General features: G+C 44.3%; 1 protein-coding gene across 1 annotated transcript in view; it reads right to left on the bottom strand.

Moving 5' to 3' along the window:
* mmp16a (matrix metallopeptidase 16a (membrane-inserted)) overlaps positions 1-16170 on the bottom strand; it is a 182740-nt gene that overhangs the window by 13377 nt on the left and 153193 nt on the right. The window contains exons 7-8 of the mRNA XM_078397236.1: positions 10962-11100; positions 2785-2935 (exon numbers count right to left, since the gene is read on the bottom strand). Coding sequence (XP_078253362.1) covers positions 2785-2935; positions 10962-11100 — 290 coding nt within the window. The remainder of the gene's footprint in view (positions 1-2784; positions 2936-10961; positions 11101-16170) is intronic.

The raw sequence follows: 16170 nt of genomic DNA, 5'->3' as shown, positions 1-16170 counted from the left end.
CGGGGGTGGGACAAAGGAAGGATATAGGTGGAGACACGAAGATAGAGGGAGATCTGGGAAGGAGGAGGGGAAGGGAGGGACAGAGGAGCTATCTGAAGTTGGAGAAGTCAACGTTCATACCACCGGGCCGCAAACTGCCCAGGCGAAATATGAGGTGCTGCTCCTCCAATTTCCGGCGGGCCTCACTATGGCACTGGAGGAGGCCCATGACAGAGAGGTCAGACTGGGAATGGGAGGGGGAGTTGAAGTGCTGGGCCACCGGGAGATCAGTGGCGTTAATGCGGACCGAGCGCAGGTGTTCAGCGAAGCGATCGCCGAGCCTGCGCTTGGTTTCGCCGATATAGATGAGTTGACATCTAGAGCAGCGGATGCAATAGATGAGGTTGGAGGAGGTGCAGGTGAACCTCTGTCTCACCTGGAAAGAATGTTTGGGTCCTTTGATGGAGTTGAGGGGGGAGGTAAAGGGACAGGTGTTGCATCTCGTGCGGTTGCAAGGGAAAGTGCCCGGGGTTAGGGTGGTTTGGGTAGGAAGGGACGAGTGGACCAGGGAGTTGCGGAGGGAACGGTCTCTGCGGAATGCAGAGAGGGGAGGGGATGGGAAGATATGGCCAGTGGTGGGGTCCTGTTGTAGGTGACGGAAATGTCAGGTTTGTAGGTTGAATTTCTCCAGAGATGCTGCCTGAGCCGCTGAGTTACTCCAGCACTTAAGGTATAAGATTATTTGGCTAAATGGAATATCTGGTCCCTGCTGCTGCAAGGCAGCAACTCTACCGCTACGCCACCGTGCCGCCCCTAGTACCAGGATAGTAACTTTAGAACAATGCAAAGCAAAATGGGTTCTCTTCTCTCTGATTTATTCACAAAATGCTGGAGTAACTCAGCAGGTCAGGCAGCATCTCGGGAGAGAAGGAATGGGTGATGTTTCGGGTAGAGACCCTTCTTCAGTCTCGACCCGAAACATCACCCATTCCTTCTCTCCAGAGATGCTGCCTGTCCCGCCGAGTTACTCCAGCTTTTGTGCCTATCTTCCGTTTAAACCAGCACCTGCAGTTCCTTGCTACACATTGTAGTGAAAATCTTGTTCAAACATAAACAGGAATTCCACTGCATTTCCGATGTATCAAAGCACTGGTGTAGCACTTAGAACTGTGAGGAAAGTCCTTGCTGAATGTACTTATTGATTTAAACTAAGAATAGGTTCCAAGATGATAACAGTAGGAGTTGACATCAAATCCACGTCGGCACACTGCCTTGCTCCACTTACTTCATTCAGTCAAAAAATCAAATAGGGCACAGGCTGGAATATAAACAGCACTCATTCTCGTTTTACACCAAATGCTTTCGGCAAACCTCATCTTGCGTTTTTTATGTGTAGATCTGGTCCAACGTCCTTGGGCGGCATGGTGGCGCAGCGGTAGAGTTGCTGCCTTACAGCGTCAGAGCCCCGGGTCCCAGGTTCGATCCTGACTACAGGTGCTGTCTGTACGGAGTTTGTACGTTCTCCCCGTGACCTGCGTGGGTTTTCTCCGAGATCTTCAGTTTCCTCCCACACTCCAAAGACGTACAGGTATGTGCCTGGCTTGGCTTGGTGTAAATGTAAATTGGTTTGTTGTAAATGTAAATTGTCCCTAGTGTGTGTAGGATAGTGCTAATGTGTAGACAGAGGGCCAAAGGGCCTGTTTCCGTGCTGTATCTCTAAACTAAACTAAACTGAACTAAATAATATTTTTACCATGAAAAATCATGCAATCCCTACAGTACAGAAAGGGGCAACTTCTTCAATTAAGCTTTTGCCATTTTTCTCCTCCACATTCCCACCTTTCTTCCCCTCTTCCATCATCTGGACTCACACCTATTTCTCCCTCCCCCTCCACACACATTCCTTCCTCCGGCTTCACAATTTGCGACCCTTCAATCCTTTTGTCTCACACCTTCGGTTTTACATTATTAAATGACTGAAACAAAGTAAAACTATAAAAACAATTTGCGTGATGTAAAGTGGGGTCTCCATTTACATGATAAACATATAATATGTTATCGTAGAATATAGAATATTGCAGGACATGAACAGGCCCTTCGGCCCGCAATGACTGTGCCAAACATGACCATCATTTATCTACCTGCACATAACCCATATCCGTCCATTCCCTGCATATCTGTAGGCCTAACCAAAAGTCTTTAAATGCCACTAACCGATCTACTTCAACCACCACCCCCTGGCAGCGCATTAAAGATGATCACCACTCTCTGTGTAAACAAAAACTTGTCCCGCACATCGCCTTTAAATGTTGCCATTTTCACTTTAAAGCTATGCCCCCTCATATTTGATTTTTTTCCGTCCTCTGCCTCTCATAATTTTATCAGGTCTTCTATCAGGTCTTCTTGCAACCCTTGGAAGTTCCAGAGAAAACAGTTCTAGTCTGTCCACCCTCTCCCTGTGGCTAATACCCCTTAATACAGGCAAGATTCTGGTAAACCTCTGCACACTTGCGCAAACCTCCATGTTCTTCATGCAATGGGGCACCTAGAACTGCACGCCACACTCCAAATGAAGCCTAATTTAGTTTAGTTTAGAGATACAGCGCGGAAACAGGCCCTTTGGCCCACCGGTGGTTGGTGCAGACTCGGTGGGCCGAAGGGCCTGTTTCCGCGCTATATATCTAAACTAAACTAAGTCGCCAGGGTTGGGTGCCAACATTTTGGTCGGCATGGACTCAGTGGTCTGAAGGGCCTGTTTCCGCGCTGTATCTGTACAAACTACCTTGCACAGGTAAAGGCACTCACCTGTCTCCTTTGAAGAAGTAGGTTTTGCCAACGTCTTCCCACCACACCGCTGTGTCAATGCCCTGAGAGGGAACTCCGCTGCCAAGCTCCACCACATTCTGAGGATATCCCAGTTCCAATGTGGCTTCCTTAAAGACCCAATATTTATTTCCTACGAGAAAATAATTGGTAACATTTTTAATTTAATTCTGTTGAGTCAATGACTTTATACTGATATTATTAAGAGTCAGGCCTCATTTTGATATTTGCAAGATAAATTCAAAATTGCATTCATTCATTCATTTGAAACTCTACGTTTTCTTCCCAGCATTTTCTGAATTTGTTTTACAATTACAAAGAGAAACAAAAAAACTGGTTAATTGAGTCTTCACAATTTTGTCCCACATCAGGTGAAAAAACACATAAATAAATAAAAAGTGAATTATCTTTCTACTCGATGTAAAAACAGAAATGATCATGAAATGTGTCATGGAACAATTTGTTTGGCAAAGCTTTCTCTTCATAAATCATTTAAAAGTTAGAGTCATAGAGACATACAACATGGAAATAGGCCCTTCAGCCCAACTTGACCATGCTGACCAAGATGTCACATTTACACTAGTCCCACCTGCCCATGTTTGGTCCATAACCTTCTAAACCTTTCCTATCCATGTACCTGTCCAAATGTCTTTTATATGCTGTTATTATATCTCACTCAACTGCTCCCTCTGGCAGCTCATTCCATATATCCACCACCCTCTGTGTGAATAGGTTGCTCCTCAGGTCCTTATTAAACCTTCCCCTCTCACCTTAAACCTATGTTCGCTGGTTCTTGATTCCCCTACTATGGGTAAAAGGCTATGGATTCACCCTATCCATTCCCTCATGATTTCATACACCTTTATAAGATCACGCCTCATCCTCCTGCACTCCAAGGAATAAAGTCCTAGCCTGCTCAACCTCTCCCTATCAGAGGGGTGTCAGAGGTTATGGGGAGAAGGCAGGAGAATGGGGTTAGGAGAGATAGATCAGCCATGATTGAATGGCGGAGTAGACTTGATGGACCGAATGGCTTAACCCTACTCCTATCGCATGATCTTTTGATCTATAGCTCAGGCCCTCGAGTCCTGGCAACATGAGTGTTGTATCCTTTATCCCTTATCTGTGCACTATGGGTGCATTGATTGTATTCATGTACAGTCTTTTCTTTGACTGGATAGCACGCAAACAAAAACTTTTCACTGTACGTCGGTAAATGTGATAATAATGAACTAAAGTAAACTCCCCTTCGGGCCGGCATAGACCAGATGGGCCAAACAGTCTCGCTCTGATAAATAGAGTTTGGCTCCTTTATGTTTTACCATATTCATAGTTCTAGTCAGATTAATAGTCAACTTGCTTCATGCATTGTACACAGAGGATCTCTCAGCAGGCTTTATTGTGTTATTAATATTTAAACATTTGTTGCGATCACAATGCTTAGTTTGCCTGAGGTTTAAAGCTTCAAATTTTCAAGATTAATTAAGCATCAACGAATATAGACATGATGGACCATATGGGACCAAAGTATTTCAAAATGACAATGTTCACAAATAATATCTCTTATCAAATCATTCAATGGGATGGCAATTAGACTTTTTCCATACTTATAAATGTATGTGTAGGAACTGCAGACGCTGGTTTAAACCGAAGGTAGACACAAAAAACTGGAGTAACTCAGCGGGGCAGGCAGCATCTCTGGAGAGAAGGAATGGGTGACTTTTCGAGTCGAGACCCTTCTTCAGACTGGTTAGGGAATAGGGAAACGAGAGATATAGATGATGGTGTAGAGAGATAAAGAACAATGAATGAAAGACGTGCAAGAAAGTAATGGTGATAAATGAAACAAGTCATTGTTAACTGTTTGTTGGGTGAAAATGAGAAGCTAGTGCAACTTGGGTGGGGGAGGGATAAAGAGAGAGAGAGAGAGAGAGGGGGAATGCTGGGGCTACCTGAAGTGTTTTTTTTTAACACCAGCAGAAAGATTGCAAATCTTGAGCTGCGGCTGAGGTACATGTTGGAGCCCACGGTGAATCACCAGCTTAATTGTCTCTCCTTTCTATCAGGAAACAGGTTGTGTAAGCTCACCGATCGATATATTCATTTGACTGCAAAGGTCACACAAGTGTGAGATCGTACAGTGTGGAGAATTGCAGTTTCCCCAGTATTACTGAGTATCACTATTTTAATTGCGCTTGGCATGGACGTTTAAAAAATAATTTAGACTTGACTTAGGCTTAATTTAGGCTTGTATACACTGGAATTTAGAAGGATGAGAGGAGATCTTATCGAAACGTATAAGATTATTAAGGGGTTGGACACGTTGGAGGCAGGAAACATGTTCCCAATGTTGGGGGAGTCCAGAACAAGGGGCCACAGTTTAAGAATAAGGGGTAGGCCATTTAGAACTGAGATGAGGAAAAACTTTTTCAGTCAGAGAGTTGTGAATCTGTGGAATTCTCTGCCTCAGAAGGCAGTGGAGGCCAATTCTCTGAATGCATTCAAGAGAGAGCTAGATAGAGCTCTTAAGGATAGCGGAGTCAGGGAGTATGGGGAGAAGGCAGGAACGGGGTACTGATTGAGAATGATCAGCCATGATCACATTGAATGGCGGTGCAGGCTCGAAGGGCCGAATGGCCTCCTCCTGCACCTATTGTCTATTGTCTATTGACTTTAGACTTCAGACTTTAGAGACACAATGCGGAAACTGGCCCTTCGGTCCACCGGGTCCATGCTGACCAATGGTCACCCGTGTACTAGTACTATCCTACATTGTAGGGACAATTTGCAGAAGCCAAATAACCTACAAACCTGCACGTCTTTGGAATGTGTGAGGAAACCGGAGAAAGTCCACGCGGTCACAGGGAGAACGTACAAACTCCGTACGGACAGCACCCACAGTCAGGATCAAACCTGGGTCTCTGGTGCCATTCGCCACTGTGCCACCCATTTAAAATTGGCCATTCTCTCAGCAGCTGGTGCACCAATCTTACCAATAATATGTAAGAATATAATTTGCACATAATTCCATTTTGCATTGTATCTGTAGAAACAGATGCTGGTTAAGACACAAAAGGACACAAAGTGCTGGAGTAAATCAGCAGGTCAGGCAGTATCTCTGGAGAAGGGGCTCGACAGGGAATGTTGCCTATCCATCGAGAAGAGACTTGACCTGAAACATCGCCTATCCATGTTCTCCAGCGATGCTGCCTGACCTGCTGAGTTACTCCAGCACCTTTGTGTCCTTTTTGGATTGCGGATAAATGTTATCATCATACACAAATGTATAATGTGTCAGAGACCACGAGCTTGGTCAATAATAATATTGATCAAAACTTATTAGGCTTCCCAGTGTTAGGAAATAAAGCACAAGGGGAAACTTGGTCGACCAGACGAGAGTTATAATGGAGTGTTAACAAATGCCCTCAAATGTAAAGTCATCTAGAGCTGAAGAGCATGGAAACAGGCTCTATGGCCCACCTTGTTCATGCCAATCTAGACACCACACTGGCCCATGTTCCATTAAACCCTTCCTACCCATATCCATGATCTCAGTCTTAAGAAGGGTCTTGACCCGAAACATCATCTATCACTTTTCTCCAGAGATGCTGCCTGGCCCGTTGAGTTACTCCAGCCTTTTTTTGTCTTCCTTCCTATCCACGTATCTGGCCAAATGTCTAATTTGAAAGTTATTATTTTATCTGCTTCTATAGCTTCCTCTGGCAGCTCATTCCACATATAGACTATCCTCTGAATGAAAAGGTTGCCCCGGCATCCCTCCTAAATCTCTCCTCTCTCATTTTAAATCTATGCCCGCCAGTTTTAGAATGCCCCTGATGGAAAAATTCCCAGCCTACCCAACTTCTCCTTGCAACTCAAGCCTGCAAGACCAGGTAACAGCCTGGCAACTCTCTTCTGCATCCCTTTGAAAGTGAAACAATTTCTCCATCAGTCACAACCTTATCCCCTCGGCAAGACAGAAGTGTGAGAAGGTAATTTGTTAAAATGAGCAGAACCGTGAGGTCAGTCCTTTCGTTTAATGTCATGTGTACCTCGATACAGTGACAAGCATTTTTGTTGCGTGCTAACCAGTCAGCGGAAAGACTATACACGATTACAATCAAGCAGTCCACAGTGTACAGATATAGGATAAAGGGAATAACATAACACAGGTATAACAGAGCTTTATTTGTCGTTCGGTACCGAAGTACCGAACGAAACTACATAGCAGTCATAGAAAAAAAAAAAAGAACACAAGACACATAACCCCAACACAAACGTCCATCACAGTGACTCCAAACACCCCCTCACTGTGATGGAGGCAACAAAACTTCCACTCTCTTCCCCACGCCCACGGACAGACAGCTCGTCACCGACCGACCCGCACAGTCCCCGCACCGGGCGCTGAAACGTTTAGAGCAAAATAACATTTAGAGCAAGATGAAGTCCAGTAAGGTCCAATTAATAATAGTCCAAAGGTCTCCAATGAGGTAGGTGGTAGGTCAGGACCGCTCTCTAGTTGGTGATAGGAAGGCTCAGTTGCCTGATAACAGCTGGGAAGAAACTGTCCCTGAATCTGAAGGTATGCGTTTTCACACTTCTGCACCTCTTGTACAGAGGTCCTGCAGTTATAAGTACACTGCGGTGCTGGCTCGAAGGGCCGAATGGCGTCCTCCTGCACCTATTGTCTATTGTATAAAACAGATCAAGATCATGTTGGGGAGGGCAAAGTCCAACAGCTGAAAAACAATCCCCTTTCACAAGAATCTGAAAATGCTGCAAAATTGAAAAAAAATATTCAAGGGGAAATATTGAACCTGTGGATGTATAAATATAGAATCATAGAGTCATACAGGGTGGAAACAGGCCCTTCGGCCCAACCTACCCATACCAACCATTGTGTCCCATTTACACTAGTCCCAGCTGCCTGGGTTTGGCCCATATCCCTCCAAACCTCTCCTATCAATGTACCTGTCTAATTGTTTCTTAAACGTTGCGATAGTCCCTGCTTCAACTACTTCCTCCGGCAGCTCGTTCCATACACCCATCACCTTTTGTGTAAAAATAATTACCCCTTAGATTCCCATTCAATCTTTTCCCCTTCACCTATAACCTGCTTAAACCTAGGACACCTATACAAATGAGTAGTCACAAAGTCTGATTCAGTACCTTAACAAAGCATTTCATCATTGGCCAGAGCATTCTGGATGAAGTTCTTTCGGATCGTTTATTGCTAAGAGTAATTTTCAGCTCATTTGCAGCAAATTGTGGATGCTGCCCAGACCATCACACAAACCAACCTCCTTTCCATTGACTCCATTTACACCTCACGCTGCCTCAGCAAGGCCAGCAGCACAATCAAGGACAAGTCGCACCCCAGCCACTCCCTCTTCTCCCCACTCCCATCAGGCAAAAGGAATAGAAGTGTGAAAACGCACACCTCCAGACTCAGGGATAGTTTCTTCTCAGGCAACTGAATCATCCTACCACAACCAGAGAGCAGTGCTGAACTACTATCTACCTCATTAGTGACCCTTGGATTATCTTTGATTGGACTTTACTGGCTTTACCTTGCACTAAACATTATTCCCGTATCATGTATCTGTACACTGTAAATGGCTCGACTGTAATCACGTATTGTCTTTCCGTTGACTGGTTAGCACGCAACTAAAGCTTTTCACGGTACCTCAGTACACGTGACAATACACTATACTGAACTGAGCTTGGATAGACACAAAAAGCTGGAGCAACTCAGCGGGACAGGCAGCATCCTGGTGAGAAGGAATGGGTGACGTTTTGGGTTGAGACCCTTCTTTTCAATAGTCAATAGTCAATTTTATTTGTGCAGTGAATAAATGTGCAGTGAAATGAAAGATTACCCACGGTGAAAGATCTGCAGCGGGCCGACCTAAGCCCCGCGATCCGGGGCGGGCGAAGATGCTACCACTGCACGTCGGGGCGGTCGTGGCTCCCAACGTTGGTATTGCAAGCCTCCCAGTCCCCCACATAGTTCACTGCCAGATCAAACCTTACACTGACTCACGGAGAGAAGGAATGGGTGACATTTCGGGTCGAGACCTTTCTTCAGACTGAAGGTAGGGTCTCATAGAAACATAGAAAATAGGTGCAGGAGTAGGCCATTCGGCCCTTCGAGCCTGCACCGCCATTCAATATGATCATGGTTGATCATCCAACTCAGTATCCCGTACCTGCCTTCTCTCCATACCTCCTGATCCCTTTCCACAAGGGCCACATCTAACTCCCTCTTAAATATAGCCAATGAACTGGCCTCAACTACCTTCTGTGGCAGAGAATTCCACAGTCTCGATCCGAAACGTCATCCATTCCTTCTCTCCCGAGATGCAGCCTGTCCCGCTGAGTTACTCCAGCTTTTTATGTCTATCCTCGGTTTAAACCAGCATCTGCAGTCCCTTCCTACACATCAGTGACAGTTGGACCGTGGCAGTAGCTGCTGGGAGAGCTTTTCCAAATCACTGAGCTGTTGAGTATTTTCCTCAGCATCAGCAGACGTTGGAAGTTAGACGGCTCACGGTCGGTAGTTCAGCAGGAACATCCTGCCATTCTGCTTAACTTTTCTCAAACTCATTTTCCAGCAGTTTTGTTACACTCGGAGAGAGTGCTGGCTTCCTTTTAGCATTTGTTAACATATGATGAGCGTTTGACAGCACTGGGCCTCTACTCGCTGGAGTTTAAAAGGACCTCATTGAGACTTACAGAATAATGAAAGGCAAAGATAGAGTGGATGTGGAAAGGATGTTTCCACTGGTGGGAGAGTCGAGGACCAGAGGTCACAGCCTCAGAATTAAAAGACGCTCTTTTAGAAAGGAGGTGAGGAGGAACTTCTTTAGTCAGAGGGTGGTTAATCTTTGGAACTCATTGTCACAGAGGGCTGTCAGTGGATATTTTTTAAGGCAGAGATAGACAAATTCTTGGGTGTTAAGGGTTATGGGGAGAAGGCAGGGAAATGGGATGAGGCAAAGATCAGCCATGATTGAATGGCGGAGTGGACTCGATGGGCTGAATCTAATTCTAACTCCTGTAACTTGTGAACTTTTAAAGGCTGCAGTACGTTTGAATTTGTTCCCAGTCCTGCACTCTAAGCATCTTCCCCGCATCTGATTAATAGCGTGAAGTGGTTTTCCATTTCACCAAACTGACAAAAGAGAAAATATTGTGATAAAGTAAATAGCAAGTTAGAGGCAAGCTGTACTTCTGAGCCTCCTTACTGATGCATGAACGTTGTGGCAAAAGTGCTGTGTGAGGCAGCAGACCCATCTGGAGCCTAATGGGCAGTTAAGCTGAACAACGGACGGGTGTATCAACCATGAAGAAGCCTCATACTGCAGAGTTGCATGAAAAAAAAACCCTTTCAACGGCAGATTTCATAGCAGAGTTAAAACAGGAAGGGTCTCGACCCGAAACGTCACCCGTTCCTTCTCTCCAGAGATGCTGCCTGTCCTGCTGAGTCACTCCAGCATTTTTTGTCCATCTTCGATTTAAACCAGCATCTGCAGTTCTTTCCTACACATTAAAACAAATGCAACTGGTTCATAAGTTTGTAAATTCTAGGAGCAGAATGAGTCCATTTGGCCCATCAAGCCTACTCTGCCATTCAATCATGGCTGATCGATCTCTCCCTCTCAACTCCATTCTCCTGCATTCACCTCATAACCCCTGCCACCCGTACCAATCAAGTATCTGTCAATGTCCGTCAAAAATATCCTTGGATTTGGCCTTCACAGCCGTCCATGGCAATGAATTCCACAGATTCACCTGACTAAATAAATTTCTTCCTATCTCCTTTCTAAAGGTACGTCCTTTTATTCTGAGGCTATGGCCTCTGGTCCTAGTCTCTCCCAGTAGTGGAAACATCCTCTCCACAACCACTCTATCTAGGTCTTTCACCAAAAGGGTCCTGTAGGATAGTATCTCATAGGATCAACATTTGGCTGTGCGCATTATAATTTATAATGTATTTCAATAACATTGTGCCGTACATTGTTACAATGCAATGAATATAAAACTATACATAGATACCCAGTGCAAAGTTATTTCAGGCATGTGCGTAGTTTTAAATGGACTTTTCCTTGCAGGCGGTATAAATAGCTTTTGTAATTGAACAAAAAATTTGCACTAACCTTTGAAGAACACAAATCTTCCATCGGGCCGTTCATAAACTGCATCAATGTTAGACGGTAAACCTCTCCAGAAAAAGACAATTTGCATCGGGTACCCATCCAAAACCCTGTTGTTCCGAACTCGCCAGAACCATTGTTCCTGCAATGGAAGAGTTTATCGGTCAATATAGTTTAATTTCCTTTAAAGATACAGCGCGGATACAGGCATCTTCAGAGACCCACACCACCCTGGCAAGCGCCTTCTCTCCTGAGATGCTTCTCTCCCTCTCTCCTGAGATGCTGCCTGACCTGCTGAGTTACTCCAGCATTTTGTGAATAAATACCTTCGATTTGTACCAGCATCTGCTGTTATTTTCTTACACACCCTGGCAAGCGCTCTCATTTCACCCCTGCCATCGGGACGAAGGTACAGGAGCCTGAAAACTGTAACCTTCAGGTTCAGGAACAGCTTCTTCCCTGCAACCATCAGACTATTAAACACGACAACCTCCAACGAAGCTCTGAACTGGTTTAGTTTTGAGTTTAAGAGATACAGCGGGGAAACAGGCCCTTCGGCCCACTGCGTCCACGCTAACCAGCAGTCACCCATACGTTAGTTGTAGCCTACACCATAGGGACACTTTACAGAAGCCAATTACTTATTAACATGCACGTCTTTGGGATGTGGTAGGAAACCGGAGCACCCAGAGAAAACCCACGTGGTCACAGGGAAAACTTACAAACTCCGTACAGACAGCACCCGAAGTCGGGATAGAACCCGACTGTGCTGCTGTGCTGCTACAGGTAAGAAATTCGTTGTTCTGTTTTGGAATGGTTCAGTTGCCTGATTACAGCTGGGAAGAAACTGTCCCCGAATCTGGAGGTGCGTCTTTTCACACTTCTCTTCATTTTTATTTCTACTGCCTTTACAATTATACGTTTTCATTCATAATCAAAACTGCACCAATTATTATTAAGAACTCGTGGAAGGCAAAATTCTGACAATCTCTTAACAGAAAGGACAGAACTGAAACTTCTCCTTGACTACATTCAAGACTGCATTACCATGCACATTTAAGTTTAATTATTTCATGATTGAATAAAAGAAACAAATCATGTTTTAAGGACACCTGAAATTAAAAGTCAATAGGAGACACAAGGAACTGCAGATGCTGGAAACCTGAACAAAACACAAAGTACTGGAGGAACTCAGTTGGTCTTAAGTTCATAAGAGATAGGAGCAGAATTAGGCTATTTGGCCCAATAGGTTTTCTCCACCATCCAATCTTGGCTGATCTATCTTTTCCTCCAAACCCCATTCTCCTGCCTTCTCCCCATAACCCCTGACACCCGTACTAATCAAGAATCTATCTATCTCTACCTTAAAAATATCCATTGTCGGTCTCCATGGCCTTCTGTGGTGATGAATTCCACAGATACACCAAATTCAGACTAAAGAAATTCCTCCTCATCTTCCTGAAGGAATGTCCTTTAATTGTGAGGCTATGACTGAGGAAACATCCTAGTGGAAACATCCAGCTAGTGGAAACATCCTCTCCATATCTACTCTTTCCAGGCCTTTCACTATTTGTCAGGCGGCATCTATGGAAGGCGTGCAAAACATCTCCTAGATCAGATATTGGTCTGTATTTTCCAGTTGCTTAAGTTTAGTTCCATTGAGTTGAGAGATTCAGCCCTTCAGCCCACTTGGCGCGCTAACACCAGCACATTAACATGATCGTACACACACTAGGGGCAATTTAACATTTACACCAAGCCAATTAACCTAGAAACCTGTACGTCTTTGGAGTGTGGGAGGAAACCGAAGATCTCGGAGAAAACCCACGCAGGTCACGGGGAGAACGTACAAAATCCGTACAGACAAGCACCCGGAGTCAGGATCGAACCCGGGTCTCTGACGCTGTAAGGCAGCAGCTCAACTGCTGTGCCACCGTGTCACCCTGCGTCTGTGGAGATGTACATTAGTTGGTCCACACCACTTTGCCCTAGTCCTTTTGACATTTTTGACGCGTTGATGCACATGTAACAACTCTGAAAGACACTTTTCTTCAATATTACCCAAGACCTTGTGTGACAGAGAAAAACTGACAGTGGATCTTGAACTGAATTACAATGGACGTTTCATCCCTGGAAGCAGCGAAGAGAGCTTAACGTGACAATGTCAATTCTCTTCCTAGCGCACAGGTCTTGAAAACCTGATGTTGCAGAAAATCTTTTACTACACATCCCTCTAAATAATTCATTGCCTTGCTAAAATATGCTGTCTATGTGTTAAAAAGCAGAGTTCTGATATCAGTGATTTATGTAATCACCACACAACTTAGTGACCTCACTCATATCTCCCCACTTCTTATTTTGCCAACATTAGGGAATAAAATTAAAATAAACAATTGGATTAAAAATTACATCATTAATTCAGTCATAGTCATAGTGTCATAGAGACCTCGAGCATGGAAACAGGCCCTTCAGCCCAACTTACCCACATCGGCCAACATGTCCCATCTACACCAGTCCCACCTGCCTGTATTTGGCACATATCCCTCTCAACTTGTCCTATCCATGTACCCGTCTAAATGTGTCCTAAACATTGTGATACTACCTGCTGTGATAATCTGTGAGTAAACCTCTAAAATGTAAGTTCTGGATCACTGTTGGAACTCCACATTTGTTGGATGTGGAAAGGATGTTTCCACTGGTGGGACCGTCTAGGACCAGAGGTCATAGCCTCAGAATTAAAGGGCGCTCTTTTAGAAAGGAGGTGAGGAGTGCTGTGGAGGCCAAGTCAGTGGGTACTTTTAAGGCCAAGATAGACAAATTCTGGATTAGAACGGGTGTCAAGGGTTATGGGGAGAAGGCAAGAAAATGGGATTAGGAGGCAGAGATCAGCCATGATTGAATGGCGGAGTAGACTCGATGGCCCAAATGGTCTAATTCTACTCCTATAACTTGTGAACTCTAAAAGTGTAAAAGTGCTGAGGACATATCTTCTACAGTTTTGTATAGATCCTTGAAGGAAGCAATGCAGGTAGACAACAAATCTAAGAAGGTAGATGGGAGACTAGCCTTCATTATAGAAGTAGGGAAGTTATGCTCCAACGTTATATCCAACATGGTCAGATATCAACTGGAGTAGTGCATGAACTTCTGGTCACTCAGGCATTGGTAGAACATGGAAGCGCCAGAGAGGGTGCAGGCAAGATTCACCAGGATGTTACCTGGAAAGGAGTAGTTAGATTTGATCTCACTGAAGTGGAGGAGATGAGGAGGGCGCATGATTGAAAATCGTGAGGGGTATGGATAGGGCAGACTGCACAAAACGTTTCCCCAAGTCAGAGGTTTTTAAAACCAGAGGGCATGGTGTGAAGGAGAGATTTGGAGGGGATATGAGGAGGCCCTTCTTCACCCAGAGAGTGGAGAGTACCTGGAATGCACTGCATGATAGAGCGGGTGAACTTGGGTTCCCGACAGCATTCCCAGTTCTCCCACCAGTCTTATTGTCTCCAACCACATTTTATCTCTGAACCGCCCACTCCCCTGACATCAGTCTGAAGAAGGGTTTCAACCCGAAACGTCACCCATTCCTTCTCTCCAGAGTTGCTGCCTGTCCCGCTGAGTTACTCCAGCATTTTGTGTCTATCTTCGATTTAAACCAGCATCTGTATTTCTTTCCTAAGCATTTAAGAAGTGTCTAGATGAGCTCTTGTATCATTTAGGTATATAGGACTATGGACCAAGTGCTGGGCAATTGGACAATTGGATTGATATGGAAGGGTGTCCATTGTGGATGAGTTGGGCTGAATGACCTGTTTCTATTATCATTTACTGACGTCTAACTGAACTAACCTGTATCTGTACGCTGTGAATGCCTTGATTGTGATCATGTGTACTGTCTTTCAGACAGCACGCAACAAAAAAACTTTTCACTATACCTCGGTGGCTATATACGATAATAAATTAAACTAAACTAACAGTGATAGACAACAATTACATGTGTTTCCACTAAACATTTATAATCCCCCCCCCCATCCACAAATATAATATTAATCCCTGAGGACAAAGCATCAATCAGAAATTCTTTCAAATTGAACAAATTCAAGTTTAAGATTTTAACACATCGCATGTGAACTTAGAAACTCAATAAGCAAATAATAAAAGGACTCACTTGGATAAAAAGCAAAATGAAAGCAGTAATTTTGACAAATATTAATTTTTGAGTCTTCAAAAGGCTGAAAATGCTGCTTTAAATACACATCAAGTATTTCAATTTCAAATATTTAAGGAGCAATTTCACACATTCCTGACAAAGAAATCCTTCCTAAAAGTAAAAACCACATCCTTTCTTTAATATGTTCATGGAGCCACTGGAATATTTCAGTGCATTCTCACATCATTTGAACTGTTCACCACTTTGACTAATTTTCAGTTTGGTTGTTTTCAGTGGCTTTCCAACCAGCTTTTGACTTGCTACCTTATGCATTGTGCTACATTTTTTTTAAACCACTTTCTCCACGGGAAGATGTTTTTGCAGGAAAGAAGGCTCCAAGGTTTGAAGCAACAATGTTTCATCTCTTTTCAAGAATAATTCCATGCTGAGGGAACAGGATGTGAATTTGTAGGGGGGAACAAAACTGCAGATGCTGCTGGTTTAAATCGAAGGTAGACGCAAAATGCTGGAGTAACTCAGCGGGGACAGGCAGCATCTCCGGAGAGAAGGAATGGGTGACGTTTCGGGTCGAGACCCTTCTTCAGATGTGACACCACTTGAATTGAATGTATCACAAAATGCTGGAGTAACTCAGCGGGTCAGGCAGCATCTCAGGAGAGAAGGAATGAGACACATTCCGAGCTAAAATCCTCACAAAATAGCTCTAGAGATGTATAATGTACAATATATCATGTACCACTTCTCTTATTCGAGGAACAGAGACATTGATTTGGGCTACGCCAGTTTGCAAGTCCAGACTTAGCACCGTGTAAGCAGATCATTGGGAAAAAGAGGGCATGAGGTTATCCCCAAAACAAGCATTGTCCAAAACCTTGGTGACATTTCAGGTCGAGACCTTTCTTCAGATCCGAAACGTCACCTATACATTTTCTCCAGAGATGCTACCTGACACGCTGAATTACTCCAACGTTTTGTGCCTGCCTTTGGTTTATACCAGCATCCCCCTACCCATAAGATCATAAAGTCATAGGTGAAAGGAACAGA

The sequence above is a fragment of the Rhinoraja longicauda genome, chromosome 4 (assembly GCF_053455715.1).
Source record: "Rhinoraja longicauda isolate Sanriku21f chromosome 4, sRhiLon1.1, whole genome shotgun sequence".
Classification (NCBI taxonomy): Eukaryota; Metazoa; Chordata; class Chondrichthyes; order Rajiformes; family Arhynchobatidae; genus Rhinoraja; species Rhinoraja longicauda.
The sequence above is the reverse complement of the archived record's forward strand: the minus strand, read 5'-3'. Positions and strand labels throughout refer to the sequence as shown.